Genomic DNA, 19,385 nt, shown 5'->3' with positions numbered 1-19,385 from the left:
CGCTCAAAAGTTCCAAAAAGTCGGGGGAAAAGGTCTTAAAGTCTGTCCGGGGCGAGAGCCACCAAATGTGTGACTTACACACTCATAGCCGCCACCGGAAGTCCCATCTTCAAATTTTTTAAGTATTACTTCTAATTTGGTGTTGTCTTAACCTTTCAAGTAATTAAAGCAGTTATAGATGTCTCTGGCTTCATGTCCTGCTATTAGAAGTGCTATTTTCATTTCTTCTGAGGTAGTGCTCAACTCATTAGCTACGATATACAGTTTGAACGTTTGTTGAAAGATTTTCCATCTATGACTTAAATTACCAGTTGTTTACAGCTGTGGTGGAGTTCCGACAAGTTTCATCGACTCTGCGAAGTCTCCCATGTCCGGGGTTTCTTCTGTTTTCGATCGTGCTTTGTCTGCATCTTCTGTAACTTTTCTAGTAAGCGTTCTGAAGTCATCTGGTAGCACGTATTATTCCTTGTGTCTGAATAAAGCTCATAGTCTTACAGTTGAAGTAGATGCTTTATTTTGAGTTCGTTCTCTCTCTAGCACTTATACTATGTTACATCTGAGCTGTCTGTCTGTGTCCTGCTCACCAGCTGCCGTTCCTGTGAAGGGAGAGTACTTCCTGTTTGTCTATCTATATATACATCTCTGCTGCTCCCTCTAGTGGTTACTTAGTTGTAGTGTATTTACCTTAACTCCTTATGTATATACAGTAATGCATATCACAACACAGTAGAGTCTAAAAACATATCAGTTTAAGATAATTTTGGAGTAATTTCTAAAGTATTTATAACACTCATAAGTTAAGAGTATTATTTCATTCTGTTTATTTTTATTGTGAGGATTTTACCTCTTTTGACACTTTTGACTCCATTCTGATTGCATTGTGGATATTGTTCACTTAGCGATGAATGAGAATGTACAAATTTCTTGTGGGTTTTGGCATTTACCCATAGTTTCCACATCAAGCAGAGATTAGCATTTGAACTGCTCCTGATAGGCAAAGGTGGCCATAGTTGAGTCCATTACTAGCATTAGATTATGGCATTTACTACATTGTTTCCTGATTAAAAGTGTTACAGCTTTTTTCCCCTCTTACTGATCTTATCTAATATTTTATGCTAGGATGTGAACAGTTCATGGTTGAGCTGAACTCAGCGTCCGTTGTGGGATTTAGAATGGCTCTTGGCCAATCAGAATTTTTTGTAATGCCTGCTCATAATCTAATAAACCTATTATTTGATTTTCTGTATATGCAATTTAAGAGCTAATCAATGAAACATTGTTACACTCAGTACATATCTCATATACAACAGTAACACAATATGTATTAAAATGCATCAACATTTGTTTTTAATAAGGGAGATTCAAGTGTTTTTGTGACTTGACCTTGAGGGATTTGAGCAGTCATGGCGATGTCGGGTCACTCTGGGAGATAATTGAGGGTAGAAAGCTTGACTGAAGGATGAGCCTGCAGGATGAATCTTTCAGTGAAACTGTTACTATCACTTAGAATTTTCTGTAAATACAGAGCTGTAGCCATCTCAGATGGCCACCTGCAAAGGGTCATGGGAATTATGGCCAACCCAGGACTCAGACAGACTCAGAGCTTGTGTGTGTATTTGCAACCCAGATAGTTAGGCATGGTCGAAATCCCCGCTCATTTGCATTCAAATGGCCCATTTCCCCAGAAGAAAAGAACTGTGCTCAGGTAACCGATACAGATACAGATTAATCACCGCCACTCCCTTTACTCAGGGAGCCCAAACAGCCAAGGTCAATGACCGCTAGGGACACGCCCAGCCATCAAGGCACCTGCCCCTTTATTGGCCAAAATCAAAGGCAGTGATCGAAGCCTGTCGAATTATTGGGTCCAAGTTAAGGACCGCCCCAAAGAGGGTGAAATCCCAGAGGGATAAGAAGAGACACGGCCATGTGCTCGGTCTCTCTTGTATCCGGCCTACGCCAACCCAAGAGCAGCATAACAACCAGACAGACAAGTTCAAGACCAATGATCGCTACCAGACGGATGAGCCCAGCAGAAACAGAGCCACTTCTTCCACCCAGCCACACAAGATCCGGACAAAGGCCTTGTCCATCTGCATAGAGCCGGTTGCCCTGGAGCTAAGTATAGGTTATTGTAGTTGTTAGGTGTAGTTTAACTTGTAGTGTTTTGTGTTGCATGTCGAAGTAATTCTTATGTTTGAACATGAACTGACTAACTGGTTGTGTGGTCCTTTGATCGATATCCGGTAAAGCCATGTGGTGGTATAATTTGATACCTGGCGACTCTAAAGGGCATCATTATTAATTGGCAACATTATTGGCAACATTATATGGTTACCTGGAGGAGGCAACCTGCCATCCAAAATGTTACTCCGACTTGTCTGCCAACAAGCTGGCACCAGCCACTAGGGTTAGGCAAAAGACCGATAAGGTACACGTGCTGCTCTTGCCTGCACAACTCATAGTTCAAAGGTTAAAGGTTGATAATTTCACTTCAACTTTCTATATTTTTTTAAAGTATGTACAGCTTTGCTAACCCTTTTTGTTTTCTTGTTCCTTTCATACCTGTGAGCAAACCAGTTCAGTGCAGTTGAGAAGGAACAACAGCATAAATTAACCGTCTTATTGAAGTAGTCCCTCACTCTGCTTTTAAATTCTGTTTCAAACATTATCGTTGAGGAAGAAGTATAGTAGAGTAATACTTCTACGATTTACTGCCGTGGACCTGATTAAGCTATCTGGGACACTGGGCTGGATTCTCTGCCATGGGTAGAAGTGTTCCCGATGCAGCAGAGAATCCAGCATCAGGGAAAAATCGGGATGGCAGCCAGCACCGATTTGATTCCAATGCTCCGGCCCCCCGCTGGCGTTGGGGCAGCATATTCTCTGGGCCCCTCGTGATTCTCCAATCCTCTGGGCCAGGAATCAGGTGGGTGGGAATTCGTGCAGGTCTTGACGCTTTGGACCTTACTGTGGGCCAGCGGGTAACTCTTTAAGGAAGTCTATCAGAGGGCCACCCTCCCTGCAACAATGCAAGGTCTGCCCACCCAACCCCACCAGAACCTCTCCCCTCACCACTCCACCCACCAGAGACCCCCTAATTAAAGAGACCCTCCTAGAGGCCAACTAATTAAAGAGACCCTCCCAGAGACCCCCGAGCTAAAGAGGCACCGTTAGAGGCCCCTCAGAAGAGAGACCCCTGTTTTGAAGCCCCCCCCCCTCCAGTACTGGCGATGGGCTATGCCGATGGGTGGAACACTCGCGGATCGCATGGAAAACAGCAGCAGAATTGGCGGGTTCCGGGCTGCGCATGCGCAGGCCTAATGAGCTGAACCGGTCGTGCTGGAAAACATGGTGCCGGCCATGCTGGAACCCTAACCTAACACCCCGACTGTACAGCCCGCCCCTTGGCCACCCCCACCACTCCCCCAGCCCTAGCAGCAGCCCCCCCCCCCCCGGCCAGCAGCAAGGATCCCAGACAAGTGTGGCGGTGTTGGACACTGTCCGCAACTGACACACCAGGTTCCCGTCCGCTGGGACCACACTTGGCTCACGCCGCCAGGATCTCGGCCCATCATGGTGGAGCATCACGAGTGCGCCGGCTGATGTCGCACCAACGGTCTTGTGACTGCACGCGGCGCATCCTGACGATGCCGATTTGGAGTGGGTGGAGCATTGCCAACCGCCGCCTGCCCTGAGTCCGGCGTCGGAAGCCATTCTCTGCTCAATCGCCGATCCCGATTTCGGCATCGTGCAACAGAGAATCCTGCCCATGGTCTCCCAAACAGGGAATACCACCCAATATTTCTAACACATCGGGTTGGTTTCTCCAATTTGAAGCCTATGTGCTGACACTGGCGTGGGAAAGTATCAAAAGCTTCACCGATCCACCGTATGGTGGAGGGGCTGGCAGACACACAGCGTAAAGCCCCTGGCTTTATCTGCGGATATGGCCAGAGAACTGCCGGGTCCAGGGACGCACATGTGCACGGCGACGACCTGCAGCGGCCGTGCCTTGCAACATGGCGCTGGCCACGTGCAAACCGAGCCTGTCAAAAACTGTCCCCCTTTGACCAGGCTCGCCACCCCCGGACCACCCCTCACCAGTGCCCCCTGTCCCACCTGCCCTCGGAACGGCTCCCACCTGATTGTAGCGGCGCTGGACTCAGTTTTCAGCCGCCACGCCGGGTTCGCGAAAGTAAATAGCATGAGCGACCCACGCCGTTGGGAATTCAGCCCATCAGGGGCGGAGCATTGGGGGAGGGCCTCAGGTGACACCCTGATTGGAGGGGGTGAAGCATCGCAAAAGCAGCGCTGCCCCCGATTTTGGTGCAAACGGGGATTCTCCGGCCGATCGCCGAATGCGATTTTGGTGTCGGAGACCAGAGAATCCCGCCCAATTTATTTTGTTTTGACTGCCTCTACTTGAAAACTGAGAAGATCGTTGTAAACTAGCTGAAGGAAAACTAATTACAAACGTAACACTGAATTGTTCTACTAATCAACATGTGAATTTTTTTTCCCCTCCAGAATCTTAACAGAAAACCCATTCCTGTGTTCTTGTGGCATTGCATGGATCCAATTGTGGCAGGAAAATAACCTGGCCACACTCGAAGTTCAGAACTTGACATGTCGAGGCGAGAATGACTGGAGGATAATACTGCCAGATATGAGGATTCCAGACTGTGGTACTGTCATTTTTCCAAAAAGCATTGTGTGTGACTTTTCTCCTATCAGGTGACATTTAATGGGTCTGACGGATAGAGATGAAGGAGTAGGAATACGTTAAGATTTCTGAAGGGTTTAACAGGTAGAACATATGCCTTAAATACCCAGAGATTCTTTAGTATCTTGTACAGATTCCCTGCCCTCACTGTCATTTGTGAATGCCACCAGTACTTTGTCCTTATTGATTGCCGAACATTTAATAATTTTAGGTTGCAATTGCCATTTATTTTACTGCCATATTAATGATTTAATTATCTTTTCAATCTTATTACTCAAAATACCGATGGCAATGAAGAATAAATGGAGCATTAATTCTGATCAGATCTTAAAATGTAACTAGGGGTCACTGTGAGAAATTAGTACGGCCATTACTATTGGATACAGAGCTCTATGTTATTAAATCTAGATACCAATGGTGTAGGAAATAGAGCTTTATGTTATTGGATACAGAGCTCTATGTTAAAGGGTACAGAGTCCTTTATTAAAAGGCACAGAGATCTCTATTATAAGATACAGAGTGTGAGGCCATTGGGTTCAGAGTTCTTGGGTGGGTCCTGCCCCCCAACCCGGGACTGGAAATTCCCACCCAAGGTCAAGAAATCTTTGGTTTGTCCGTCATATTTCCGATCCTGCCTGCACTCGCGGACAGGTCCGGAAAATATTTAAACCCTTGTATTGGATTCAGACTCTGACATTATAGAGCAAAGAGTCCCAGGGGCCGGGCCGGAGAATCCCCGTGACCGGCGTGAATCGCACCACACTGCCCGAACGCCAGCACGCGATTCTCCGCAGAGCAGAGAATCAACGCTACTGGTGCTGGCATGGATGGCGCGGCGCCAGTCGTGGGCCGCTCTACGCAGCCCGCCTGCCAATTTTCAGCTCGGGATGGGTCGAGTGGCCGTCGTAAAAACACCGAGTCCCACCGGCGCCGTCCATACCTGCTCTCAGCCGGCGGGACCTTGGCGTGGAAGGGTCGGGGAGCGGCCTGTGGAGGGGGAGGGGTAGTCCGACCTGGGGGGGGGGAGGAGGGGCCTCCGATGTGGCCTGGCCAGCGATCAGGGCCCACCAATCGGCAGGCCGGCCTCTCTGGCTGGGGGCCTCCTTTCTTCCACTGGTCCCTGTAGTCCTGCGCCATGTTGCGTCGGGGCTGGCGCGTTCAAGGAAGCCACTGCGCAGTGTGCATTGGCGCCGGCGCTACTGCACATGCACGGATCCCACAGCGTCCAGTTCGCGCCGGGATCAGCAGTTGGAGCGGTGTTAACCGCTCCAGTGGGGCCAGAATTAGTTGTGGGGTCGGCCCGTTCATGCCGTTGTAAAACACAACGACGTTTACGATGGTGTGGACACTCTGCCACGGGATTAGAGAATCTCGCCCAGAATTCCTATAGTGCAGAAGGAGGCCATTCGGCTCATCACGTCTGCACTGACCCTCTGAAAGTGCACCCTACCTTGGCCCACTTCCTCACTCTATCCCTGTAACCTCAGAACCCCACCTAACCCGCACATCTTTGCACACTAAGGGACAATTTAACATGGTCAATTCAACCAACCTGCGCATCTTTGGACTGAAGAAACCTATGCAGACTTGGGAGAATGTGAAAACTTCACACAGACAGTGACCCAAGGTTGGAATCGAACCCGGCTGCCTTATGCTGTGCCACCGTACTGCCCCGGTGCAAAGTTATAGGGTGCGGAGACTTATATTCTGAGATGCAAAATCTTCTGTTGCTGGATACAGAGCCTATATTATTGTGCACAGAGTCCTCTGTTTTTGGATACAGGGCTTGTGTTATTGGTTACAAAGGCCTCTGTTGTTGGATACACATCCCTATGAAATCATTAGGTTGTACAGAATTAATTCTACAGAAGCAATCAAATTGCTTAATCAGTAGAAATGAGTTGAAACTAGTTGGAATGGTGGTAAACTAACACAACAGTAAAAGCACAGGGCTGAAAGAGAAAGAAATTAAACAGAAAATGTAATTTTCTTCTAACTTTTGGATGAATTTAATGGACGTGACAGTGGCCCTGTGTATGGGCTGGGAACAACCGTGTTGCGGCCATTTCAGAAGCCTCAATGGAACATCAGAGCATGCGGAAAACCCAACAAGACCAGGCTTTGAAACCTGTATAAATTATAGTGGAAAGGTTTCATTTAAGTAAAATTCCACAGTCTCCTGCCTGATTGACAGCCTACCTGACAGGCAGGAACTCAAACAAGCAGTAGGAGACTGCAGCTGGGGACCTGTGAGATTATCTCTAACAGCAGTGTGGGGAAAAGCAGCTCTGGGACAAGAGCATGCAAGGACTGGGATGGAGGGTGGTTCTGAGTGGTTGGGCTCAGGGGAGGTCCCAGATCAGGTTGGTGGGAGGCAGGGTGGAAGTGTGCTACAATTGTGATGGGGAGGTGGTAGTTTGTGATGTGCCATCAATTAACACAAGACGAGTAGTGAACGAAACTGAGGCTTTAATAAGCTAAACAGAAAGCCTCCTGGCCTCTGATCCCGAACTGGGGCAGGGCCGGAGCACAGCCACCTTTATACCGAGAGGAGGCGGAGCCATCAGGCAGTGGTGTACCACAATACATGAAATACAGTAACAGTTTACCACAATACATATAATATACTAACAGTGGTTTACCACAGCCTGATTCCAAGGATGCCTGAGGTTGCCTTATGAGGTTCCACCTGGCCCACAAGAAAATTTGAGGAGTACATGTTGACATTCTGGGCCTCTTCTTGTCCAGGATTCATTCCTGGCAGGTTTTGCCAACAGCCATTCAAGGCCTCTGTTTGTAATTACTGACCAAACCCTGATGACATCATTGCACCCAATCTGCACACTTTAAACAGGATCCCACTTGCTAGCTCAAAAGAGCAGTTTAATGTGGGGACATGGTAGGAAGGTTGTGGAATTGGTGAATACTGTCACCCTGCCTGGTTTCTGACAGGTTGGGGCAGTTAAAATAAATCTTGGTTACTAAGATCTTGAACACAACTATGACTCAATTTAAATTCAAAGTCATCTGCCAGCTCCAACTGCAAATAGTATTTTCCACTTTTCTTTGCTTAAATATCATTGATATACTGGTAGTAAACAAACATTGAGGAATCTACTAAAGGAACCTTATATACTTTAGAAATTAAATGCTTACTGATAGAAGGCAGATTCTTTGGAGTGACTTATTTGCTGCATTAAATTGATTGCAAACTTTAACATGGACCACTGGACTGGTACAGCATGTCAGAATGCCAGCAGATACTGCACCAGAGAGCGAAGTCCTGGCTTCATGCCTAATATACTTTGAACAGACAGGTCTTGACATTTGTCATGGGTCAAGAACAGCTGTTACTTGGAGATCGCACATTTCTCCACAGGGAATCATAACAATGGGAGTAGACCATTTAATCCCGAGAGCCTGGTCTACCATTTAATTAGATCATGGCTGAACTGAGCCTTAACTTCATTTCTCCGTCTCTTCTCCATATCCCTGATATCTTTACCTAACAAAAATAACAGTAAAATCCCGTGGATAAAACTAGACCGCATGCCATTTACAGTGAATCCTCTGCAGTTAAAAGCAGAATTTGTGCTTCCTACAAGATGCACTGCTTTATACCCATAAAAACACTAACAACTCAAACATGCAGGTTGACCCATAAGACATTATGAACTCTGGATACTTGCTTATTCTGGCAAGTAACCAGATTTTGTCCATCACCCTTCTCACACCATTGCCTTGTGGTATTGAGGCCACAGTGGCTTTTCAGCAAAGGAAGACACCTTTTCGACAAAAAATGTAGTTGATGAGCAACATCAAAGAGACTGGCAGGAAATGAAGTTGAGGCCATGATCAGAACATTCATGACCTTGTTCAATGATGGAGCCAGCTCAAAGGGCCAATGGCCTACTTTTGTTTTGAAAAATAGTTTTATTGAAACTTTTTCATTGTAAACATAGTAATATAAAACAGTTTCCACAAGTTATAATGCAAAAAGAACATAAGCAACAACTGGGAAAAAAACTAAACAAAACCCCCCAACATTAAAACAACCCCCCCCCCTTAAAAACAGACAGTGACTAACTCGTTGAAAAAGGAAATGATAGGGCAGCACGGTGGCACAGTGGTTAGCATTGCTGCATACGGCGCTGAGGACCCGGGTTCGAATTCCGGCTCTGGGTCACTGTCTGTGTGGAGTTTGCACATTCTCCCCGTGTCTGCGTGGGTTTCACCCCCACAACCCAAAGATGTGCAGGATAGGTGGAATGGCTACGCTAAATTGCCCCTTAATTGGAAAAAATAATTGGGTACTCTAAATTTATAAATAAAAGGAAAAGGAAATGAATGGCTGCCATCTTAGGTAGAACCCTTCTATTGTACCCCCCTAATGGTGTTCTTGACCATCTCAAAATGTCATGAGGCCACCCAACCAGGCCGACGCACTGGGCAGAGTAGGAGACCTCCGCACAAGCAGAACTCATCTCTGAGCTATGAACGAGGCAAAGGTGAGGACAACTGCCTTCATCCCATCTGCTGCACCAGTGAGTCTGATACCCTGAAAATGGCCACCAGCGGACATGGCTCTAGATTGACATTGAATATCTCTGAAATAGTGGTGAAAAAGAGACCCAAAATCTTTCTTACTTGGAACAAGACCAGAACATATAGGAGTGGTTATCCAGCCCACAAGAACAATGCTCACATCTGCCTTCCACCCCAGAGAAGAATCCACTCATCCTCACTTTGGTTAGATGAGCCCTGTGCAGCACCTTGAACTGGATCATATTAAGCCAAGCACAGGAGAATGTGGAGCTGACCCTGCGAAGAGCCTCGCTCCACATCTCGTTATCCAGAATAGGACCTAATTCACCCTTCCATTCATCTCATTCAATGGAGACCGCTCCACTGATAGGATCTGGCCATAAATACTCCAGATACTTCCCCCATCCCACCTGGCCGTAAATACCCCAAATACTTCCCCCATCCCACCTGGCCAAAGATAAAATTCTCTCCAACATGGAGGACGGAGGTGCCAAAGGAAAAGAGGGACCTTACGCAAAAAATCAGAAATCTTAAAATATCGGAACAAATTGAACCCAGGGATTTGGAATTTTTCCAACAGCTTCCCTCACTGGCAAACTCCCCTCCATGACCAAGTTCCAAACCTCTCCTAGCTCTCCCCACCATGAGCTGAATGTCGAGTCCAAGCCCGCTGGCAAAAAAGAGATGATTACTACAAATAGGGCCAACAGTGAGGTGGAACGGAATTTAAAATGCTGTCTGAACTGGTTCCAGATTCCTAGGGTGGACACCATTGCCAGATTTAACAAGATTCTTGCCAGACAGAACTGAGGCAGTCTCTAAAGCCCCCAGGCTAGAGCCCCCACAAGAACCCGCCTCCATTTGCCCCCATACAGAACCTGGATCACTAAACCATTCCAGTACTTTTTCACTATTACCCCCCCCCCCCCCCCCTCAATAATAAAATAACAAATTGGGTAAAGTTAGACCACCTGACTGGAGGAATGCCCTGCGGATCCTTGGAGTCTGACCAGCCCAAAATCATTTATTAACTCTGACAAACAAAGATTTTAGGAGGAAAGTAGGAAGACATTGAAAACAAACCTCAGGAGGACATTCACTTGAATAGTCTGAACCCTGCCCGCCAAGGACAGGGGGAGGTTATCCCAATTCTTCAAGTTGTATTTGATCCCATTAACCAGGCTAGCATAATTCAATTTATGAAGCGAGACCCAATCAGGGGTAAACTGGATATTATCCAAATAAAAGATGTGGCAAGGTGAAAAGGCAACATCCCCAGATAGGCTCCTGTCCCCGGGGTGGAAACCGGAAAGTATTCACTCTTATCCAAATTTAGCTTCTACCCAGAGAAGGTGCCAAAACTCCTAAGTAACTTCATTATCTCAACCATAGTGTATACCGGGTCTGTAATATAAAGAAGCAGATCACCTGTGTACAAGGACACGCTATGCTCCCTCCCTCCCCGATTTATCCCCTTCCACTTACTGGAAGATCTTAACGTTATGGCTAACGGTTCAATTGCAAAAGCAAACAGGATCAGAAACAATGGACATCCCTGCCTCATACCCCTATTCAGTGGAAAATAACTGAGCTCTAGGCATTTGTGTGCACACTAACAGTGGGGGCTCTATACAGTAAACAAATCCAGGATATGAACTATTGTCCAAAACCAAACGTCCCAAGAATCTCATAGAGATATCCCCACTCCACCCTATTAAATGCTTTTTTGGCATCCCTGAAAAAAAATCACCTCCAGGCACTAGAGAGGGGAAAGAACAATATTTAACAGCCGACATATATTTGGCTTTGACGAAGCCTGTCTGGTCTTTCGAGATGAGCTCTGGGAGGCAGAATCACAGTGTCGGTACTTTTGCAAGTAACTTAGCACTGCATTCAAAAGCGAAATAGGCCAAAGTGACCCACATTCCGTCGGGCCATTGTCCTTCTTAAGAATCAGGGAAATAGAGGCCTGCGCAAGTGTATCAGGCAACAAACCCCACAACAAGGAATCATTAAACATATCTAACATTAAGGGGATCAATTGTCCTGCAAACGTCTTATAGAACTCAATGGGAATCCATTAGAGCCGGGAGCATCGCCCATCTGCATTAACCCAATGCATTTCATAATTTCCTCAGGGCTCAAAGAGGATTCCAACTCTTCCAACCTCTTCCGCTCCATCACTGATAAAGATTCCAAAAGATTCATCATGGCCAAACTCTTGTTCTGGGGCTCCAATCTATAGAGATCCTGATCAAATGTCTCAAAAGCCAAATTGACCTGAGGTGGGGCGAAAACCAAACTGCCATCTGAGTCCCTAATGTGCACAATCTCTCGGAAAGTAGACTGACCCCCATCAAGCATCGCAACTGGCTCACTGCCTTACCTATTGATAACAATTCAAATTGCTTCTGCAGTTTTTTTCTACTTGCAAGCAACTCTGGTGTAGGGGCAAGCATGTTCTGATGGTCTACCTCAAGGATGGAGTCCACCAGCACTCCACCCCCGTAGTCCTTTCTGTGTGTCCTTTGTAGGAAATTATCTCCCTCACTGTAAGGCTTCCCACAACATAGAAGGTTACATAGACTCACTTTTATTAAATTTAATGCACTCCGAATGGCGATGGACATGCATTTACAAAATCTTTTGTCCGCCAACCGCGCCATATCCGATCTCCAGAGCGGATGTTGGGAAGGACTGACTCCATTTTCAAATCGACAAAATGTGGGGCATGATATGAAATCACAATTGCCGAACACCCTGCCTTCTTTTCGTAAGGGAGAAGAGTCCTATCCACCACAAAACCCAATATGTGAATAAACCTGATGGACATGGGAGAAAAAGGAAAAATCTTTATCCCTAGGGGGCAAAAAACACCATGGATCTGCCCTCCCCATCTGCTCCATGAAAGCCAAGGGTGCCTTTTCCACCCCTGATGAAGTGAGAGATGTGGGCCTGGATCGATCCACCTAGAATCCAGTGCACAGTTTAAGACATCCCCAAGATTACCTGATGTGAGTTCAAATCAGGAATGGAGGTTAGGAGTTTCTTATTAAAACCCGTATCACCCCAATTTGGAGCATAAACATTAACCAAGACTACCGGGGTGCCGGCCAAGGACCCACTAACAATCACATGTCCACCATTCGGGTCCGCTAAAATTTTATCGGCCGCAAACTGAACCTGTTTATTGATTACAATTACCGCCCCCTGGGCCCTACCATCAAACAAATGGCCTACTTTGTTTCTATGTTCTATGTTCATGAGGGATCCATTTTGTGGCACTGGTATAGAAATTAATTTCACCATCAGCAAATGTAACAAAATCACAGGCACACTGCTCACAGTTCTCTGATGTGTGCTGCTGGTGAACAAGATCACTTGTTGGTGTATGGTTAGAAAATTGCCCAGAAAACTCATTCATCCATAAAATCACTGGAGGATCTCTGAAGACTTGCTCTTCTCAAGTGAAAATCAGCATTAGTAGGTGGAACGTTAAATTCAGGAGCCACAAGCTGACATATTTGAGCATCTATAATACTATATTGATAACGTCAAGACTTTGACAGATTGAGTCCTCCCCTTCAGATAATCTTAATGTTAAAAGTGTAATGAATGAATCAGAATAAACTCACTTATGCTTGCCTTGGTATGAGCTCTTTGTCAGGAGACATCAATGCCTCTTATTTAACAACAAAGAGCCAGTTACTAATCAAACCATATATGAGGTTGATTTCTTAACTTCTTGTGGGCATTTAAATTTTGGGTGTTTATTTAATCTGTGCACCAGAGATGGCAAATTATCAGTGTGAACCTATGGTTCCTGCATTTGTTTCTGTCATTGGTCTACAGTGTTTTAGGGCTGGATTTTCTGGATATAGAATATTTCGGAATTCAGGAGCATTCACAGGTCCGTAATCCAGCTATCAGAGCACTGCACAATCCAGGTCCATTTTCTAGCAAGTCACCAAATATCAGACCTTCCCCCAGGTTCGTTGTCCAATCAGGGATGGCGGGCAGGTGGTGGAGGAGGAGGGAGGATCAGTCAGCTCTACAGCAACCTTCATAGCGAAAGGTGGGAAGAGGGAAATGGCTACAGGAAAATGCCGAAGGAACTGGCAAACATCTTTACACCCTGAGCACTGTCTGAGCAGTCTGCAGGATCTGCTGTTACCATTACAAGCCTCTGCCTGTGGATGCCTTCAGGCTTCCATTAATCGGCCAGACTACATTTTTGTTTCATGTCACTCTGACTTTTCGCTGTGCAGCCGCCTCCATTTAATGGCATGGAGCCCGTGCAACACTATCAAAATTGCAATGTCCTCAGAAATTTGTTACTAATTGCCCATTTAACAATCTTAATTGCCTGCTGCTCATGGGTCGGATGCCGGCACCTCACTGGAGCCACTTTCAGGAAAGATGGCAGGAGACGGAAACACATTGGGGAACCGGCCTGATGCAGTTTTCTCTGATTTCCCTCCCTGCCCCCACTTCCAAACCTCCCTCTTCCCTTCAATGCCCTGATAAGATTCCCCATTGGAGACTACAACTTGGAAGCATACAGTTACCTAATTCCATGCTTGGCAAAGATCAAAAGAACTGCAAATGCCAGAATCAGCAATAAAATAAGGGAATTCTTGTAAAACATTGGGCTGGATTCTCCGTTTGAAAATGCTGGCGCTGGAACTGAATTGCAGGAGGTCTATGGCCACGAAAGAAGTGCTGGTCCCAGAGCCATTCAGGATATCCCAGTGGGCTAGCACTGGCGCCACATAGAACTAGTGTAATTCCAACCAACACTGGAGTATAATTTGCCATGGTCGGGATTGGCACTTGAGAGCCAAACACACTGCAGCCGCATATAAGCACTCGGCTTCCCACATACTCCCATTCCAGCCAAGAAGATGCCACCCCAAAGAGCGGCACTGAGGTTCACTGATGCAGACCTGGAGACAGTGTTGAATGCTGTGGAGGAGAGGCAGCAGAGAATGCCTGGTCAGGTCCTTTAATGATCTGCCAATGGCCTTTATTGTACAATTTACATGTTCACACAGCCGCTGCCAAAGCACCGCAGCATGGCATTCCATTGGGTGCCAGGTGCAGGCGTCAATTTTCGGCTGACACACAATTCTCCGCCCAATCACAATCGGACGTCGTTGGATGGAGAATCCCGCCCATTAGATTTGAAAAGACTAGTTGATGGCTAGAACATCATTGTTACTTAATTTTAAAGTCTAATGATTATGATGCTTACTAAAAACATCAACACATTTTGGTGAAATCTTAAGATTTATAGAACTAATTCCTCTTTTTTAACAAATGTGATTCATTGCCATTTTGTGATTGCTGTTTAGCACCAGATTGCAACTGGCAGGAGTGTAAAATTTTGAAAAATGCATTTTCACATTATGTGATTCTGTCAGTGGGAAATTAAGAGGAGCTACCAGTCATAATATACCGTTATTAATACTAAATGTTTCTTCCACACTTCCAATTAGCTACTGCGATGCTGAACCAGTTTCAGTGATAAAAGTTTGGTTGTTGAGTTGTGAATACAAAGAACAAAGAACAAAGAAAATTACAGCACAGGAACAGGCCTTTCGACCCTCCCAGCCTGCGCCGATCCAGATCCTTTATCTAAACCTGTCTCCTATTTTCCAAGGTCTACTTCCCTCTGTTCCCGCCCGTTCATATACCTGTCTAGATGCCTCTTAAATGATGCTATCGTGCCCGCCTCTACCACCTCCGCTGGTAAAGCGTTCCAGGCACCCACCACCCTCTGCGTAAAAAACTTTCCACGCACATCTCCCATAAACTTTCCCCCTCTCACCTTGAAATCGTGACCCCTTGTAACTGACACCCTCACTCTTTGGAAAAGCTTGTTGCTGTCCACCCTGTCCATACCTCTCATAATTTTGTCGACCTCAATCAGGTCCCCCCTCAACCTCCGTCTTTCCAACGAAAACAATCCTAATCTACTCAACCTTTCTTCATAGCTAGCACCCTCCATACCAGGCAACACCCTGGCGAACCTCCTCTGCACCCTCTCCAAAGCATCCACATCCTTCTGGTAATGTGGCGACCAGAACTGCATGCAGTATTCCAAATGTGGCCGAACCAAAGTCCTATACAACTGCAACATGACCTGCCAACTCTTGTACTCAATACCCCGTCCGATGAAGGCAAGCATGCTGTATGCCTTCTTGACCAGTCTATCAACCTGCGTTGCCACCTTCAGGGTACAATGAACCTGAACTCCCAGATCTCTCTGTACATCAATTTTCCCCAGGACCCTTCCATTGACCATATAGTCCGCTCTTGAATTTGATCTTCCAAAATGCATCACCTCGCATTTGCCTGGATTGAACTCCATCTGCCATTTCTTTGCCCAACTCTCCAATCTATCTATATTTTGTTGTATTCTCTGACAGTCCTCCTCGCTATCTGCAACTCCACCAATCTTAGTATCATCTGCAAACTTGCTAATCAGACCACCTATACCTTCCTCCAGGTAATTTATGTAGATCACAAACAGCAGTGGTCCGAGCACGGATCCCTGTGGAACACCACTAGTCACCCTTCTCCATTTTGAGACACTCCCTTCCACCACTACTCTCTGTCTCCTGTTGCCCAGCCAGTTCTTTATCCATATAGCTAGTACACCCTGAACCCCATATGACTTCACTTTTTCCATCAACCTGCCATGGGAAACCTTATCAAACGCCTTACTAAAGTCCATGTATATGACATCTACAGCCCTTCCCTCATCAATTAACTTTGTCACTTCCTCAAAGAATTCTATTAGGTTTGTAAGACATGACCTTCCCTGCACAAAACCATGCTGCCTATCACTGATAAGTCTATTTTCTTCCAGATGTGAATAGATCCTATCCCTCAGTATCTTCGCCAAGAGTTTGCCTACCACTGACGTCAAGCTCACAGGTCTATAATTCCCTGGATTTTCCCTGCTACCCTTCTTAAACAAAGGGACAACATTAGCAATTCTCCAGTCCTCCGGGACCTCACCCGTGATCAAGGATGCTGCAAAGATGTCTGTTAAGGCCCCAGCTATTTCAACCCTTGCTTCCCTCAGTAACCTGGAATAGATCCCATCCGGTCCTGGGGACTTGTCCACCTTAATGTCTTTTAGAATACCCAAAACTTCCCCCTTCCGTATGACAACTTGACCTAGAGTATTTAAACATCCATCCCTAGCCTCAACATCCATCTTGTCCCTCTCCTTTGTGAATACCAATGCAAAGTACTCATTAAGAATCTCACCCATTTCCTCTGAGTCCACGCATAAATTCTCTCTTTTGTCTTTGAGTGGGCCAATCCTTTCTCTAGTTACCCTCTTGCTCCTTACATACGAATAAAAGGCTTTGGGATTTTCCTTAACCCTGTTAGCCAAAGGTATTTCATGACCCCTTTTAGCCCTCTTTATTGCGCGTTTGAGATTCGTCCTACTTTCCCGATATTCCTCCAAAGCTTCATCAGTTTTGAGTTGCCTCGATCCTATGTATGCTTCTTTTTTCATCTTAGCTAGTCTCACAATTTCACCCGTCATCCATGGTTCCCTAATCTTGCCATTTCTATCTTTCATTTTCACAGGAACATGTCTGTCCTGCACTCTAATCAATCTTTCCTTAAAAGACTCCCACATTTCAAATGTGGATTTACCCTTAAACAGCTGCTCCCAATCCACATTCCTTAGCTCCTGCCGAATTTTGTTATACTTGGCCTTTCCCCAATTTAGCGCTCTTCCTTTCGGACCACTCTTGTCCTTGTCCATGAGTATTCTAAAACTTACGGAATTGTGATCGCTATTCCCAAAGTAATCACCGACTGAAACATCAACCACCTGGCCGGGATCATTCCCCAATACCAGGTCCAGTATGGCCCCTTCCCGAGTTGGACTATTTACATACTGAGCAATGCTTGTTCAAAATGGTCAAGTTTGAAGTGATGTTCATGTGGAATGGTCGACAACAACGTTTATAAACATGAAATTAAATGTGGCTCCCACGAGGAATTAAAGAATAGATTAGATCAAAGGAAGAGACATTGTGGAGGAGAATTGCAAGCCTAAGGTTTGGGAAGATTTTAGAATTCAGCAAAGGAGGAACAAGGGCCGGGGTTCTCTGAGCCTCTGTGTCGCAACCGCGCCCAACCAAAAGATTGGCAGTCAGCCCACCCACCCAAAACCTGACTGCCTCGTAGGCGCCAAGCAAGAAGACTAATAGAGCCCAAATTTAAAGGTATCTGCGGGATTATGGACAGGTCCAGATGACAGATCCCAACAGAGGTGGAAAGAGTGGGCGGGAATGGGAGGGCCATGTGTGAGAGGCTGCAAGGATGAGGGTTAAAGGGCTATGGAATGGGTGCCTCTGATATGCACAAGGGGCCCTCCAAAGGAGGTACCCCTCTTCCTAGAATGCCTACAGAGCAAAATGAGGCCATTCGGCCATCTAATCTGCACCGACCCTCTGAAAGAGCACCCTACCTAGGCCCAGTTCCCCACCTAAACTTTGGACATGAAGGGGTAATTTTAGCATGGCCAATCCACCTAACCTGCACATCTTTAGACTCCGGAAGGAAACCGGAGCACCCAGACGATACCCACACAGGCATGGGGAAATGTACAAGCTCCACAGACAGTCACCCAAGGCCAGTATTGAACTCTGGTCTCTGGCGCTGTGAGGGAGCAGTGCTAACCACTGTGCCGCCATGTCCAACAACAGTCTAAGCAGTGAAAGTTGGCAGGCTATCTGCCTTCCGTCACATATCAAATAGTAATGCAGGCAGAATAAGTCCCTTAAGTGACCACTAATTGGTCACATAAGGGCCCTAATGGGCTTAATGGTGGGCAGGCTGCCTGATGTCTTCCCATCCATTGTAATGTGGGAGACAGGTGGGTGATGGGCAGGAAGTTGGTGGGAATGCCATCTGCTTTATTTTACCACCTCCTTCAACTTCAAATACACCGGAAGGGACCCATGAAATCCAACCTGTAGTATATTTGTATATTTGAATTTACAAAAAGCATTCAAGAAGGTGCCACACAAGAGGATATTATGTAAAATCAGGACTCATTGTATTGGATATACTTTTTAGCATGGATTAAGGATTGATTAATGGGCAGAAACAGGAGGTAAACAAGACATTTTCATGTTGGCAGGCTGTATAATAGCACTGCACCATAAGAATCAGTACCAAAGCCTGTTATTTACAGTCTATTATTCTGGCTTAGATGATGAGACTGATGTAATGTATCCAAGTTTTTTAACTATATAAAGTTAGGTAGGAAAGTAAGCGATGAGGAGGACGTAAAGAGGCTGCCGAGGGATGTAGACAGGTTGGGTACCACATAAGTGAGCAATTTGTTGAAACAAGGAATAAATTATTAAATTAATTATCAAATATCTGATTGAGCAAACGCGAACAAATCAAAGGCACTTTGATTCATTCTGTAGCTGTTGATAAGGCATGTGTTATCTGGAGAAAGTTGAACAATGAAATTCTATTGACCTGAAATGTTGATTGTTTCTCTTTCCCAGATGTTTTGCCTTACTGGCTGAGTATTTCAAGCTATGGACATAATAGGATAGCTCTTTCAAAAAGCTGAATGGTCTCCTTCTGTATTGGAGTATTAAATGATTCTAAATCTAAAGGCATTTACATGGACACAATTCTGTAAAATATTTTTCATATATTTCCTCTTTCTTTGTTTCACAGAGCTGCCTAAGGCTTCAGTAAACATTACTGATGTTACCCTGATCGAAGGGGGTGAAGTTACAATTGAGTGCACTGCTGTAGGCCATCCAATTCCCACTATGGACTGGCAAGAACACATCCTGTATTCGACTTATCAGGTTTGACTGTGATGTTCTCAGAATTCAGCATTTCGAGTACAACTCGCTATTTTAATATGTTATGCTAAGAATAAGAAACTAATGGTGGGGATGGGGTAATGGTGGGACTGGCATAATTTAGCAGACTATCGTCTGTGCTCTGTTGAGCTCAAATTTGGGATTCTCTATCTGCTATTTCTTTCCTCTCTGATTTTCGGCTCTTTAAGCTGAAAATGTAGCTATTTGCCGGATACAGTTCTATG

General features: G+C 45.7%; 1 protein-coding gene across 3 annotated transcripts in view; it reads left to right on the top strand.

Annotated features, from left to right (window-relative positions):
* The window catches only part of ntrk2a (neurotrophic tyrosine kinase, receptor, type 2a), a 309,915-nt gene that overhangs the window by 57,585 nt on the left and 232,945 nt on the right, over positions 1-19,385 (top strand). For all 3 annotated transcript variants that reach the window (XM_038804846.1, XM_038804848.1, XM_038804847.1), the window contains exons 5-6: positions 4,531-4,688; positions 19,007-19,143. In XM_038804846.1, coding sequence (XP_038660774.1) covers positions 4,531-4,688; positions 19,007-19,143 — 295 coding nt within the window. The remainder of the gene's footprint in view (positions 1-4,530; positions 4,689-19,006; positions 19,144-19,385) is intronic.

The sequence above is a fragment of the Scyliorhinus canicula genome, chromosome 8 (assembly GCF_902713615.1).
Source record: "Scyliorhinus canicula chromosome 8, sScyCan1.1, whole genome shotgun sequence".
NCBI lineage: Eukaryota > Metazoa > Chordata > Chondrichthyes > Carcharhiniformes > Scyliorhinidae > Scyliorhinus > Scyliorhinus canicula.
Note: the sequence above shows the minus strand (reverse complement) of the source record. Positions and strands in the feature narration are given on the sequence as shown.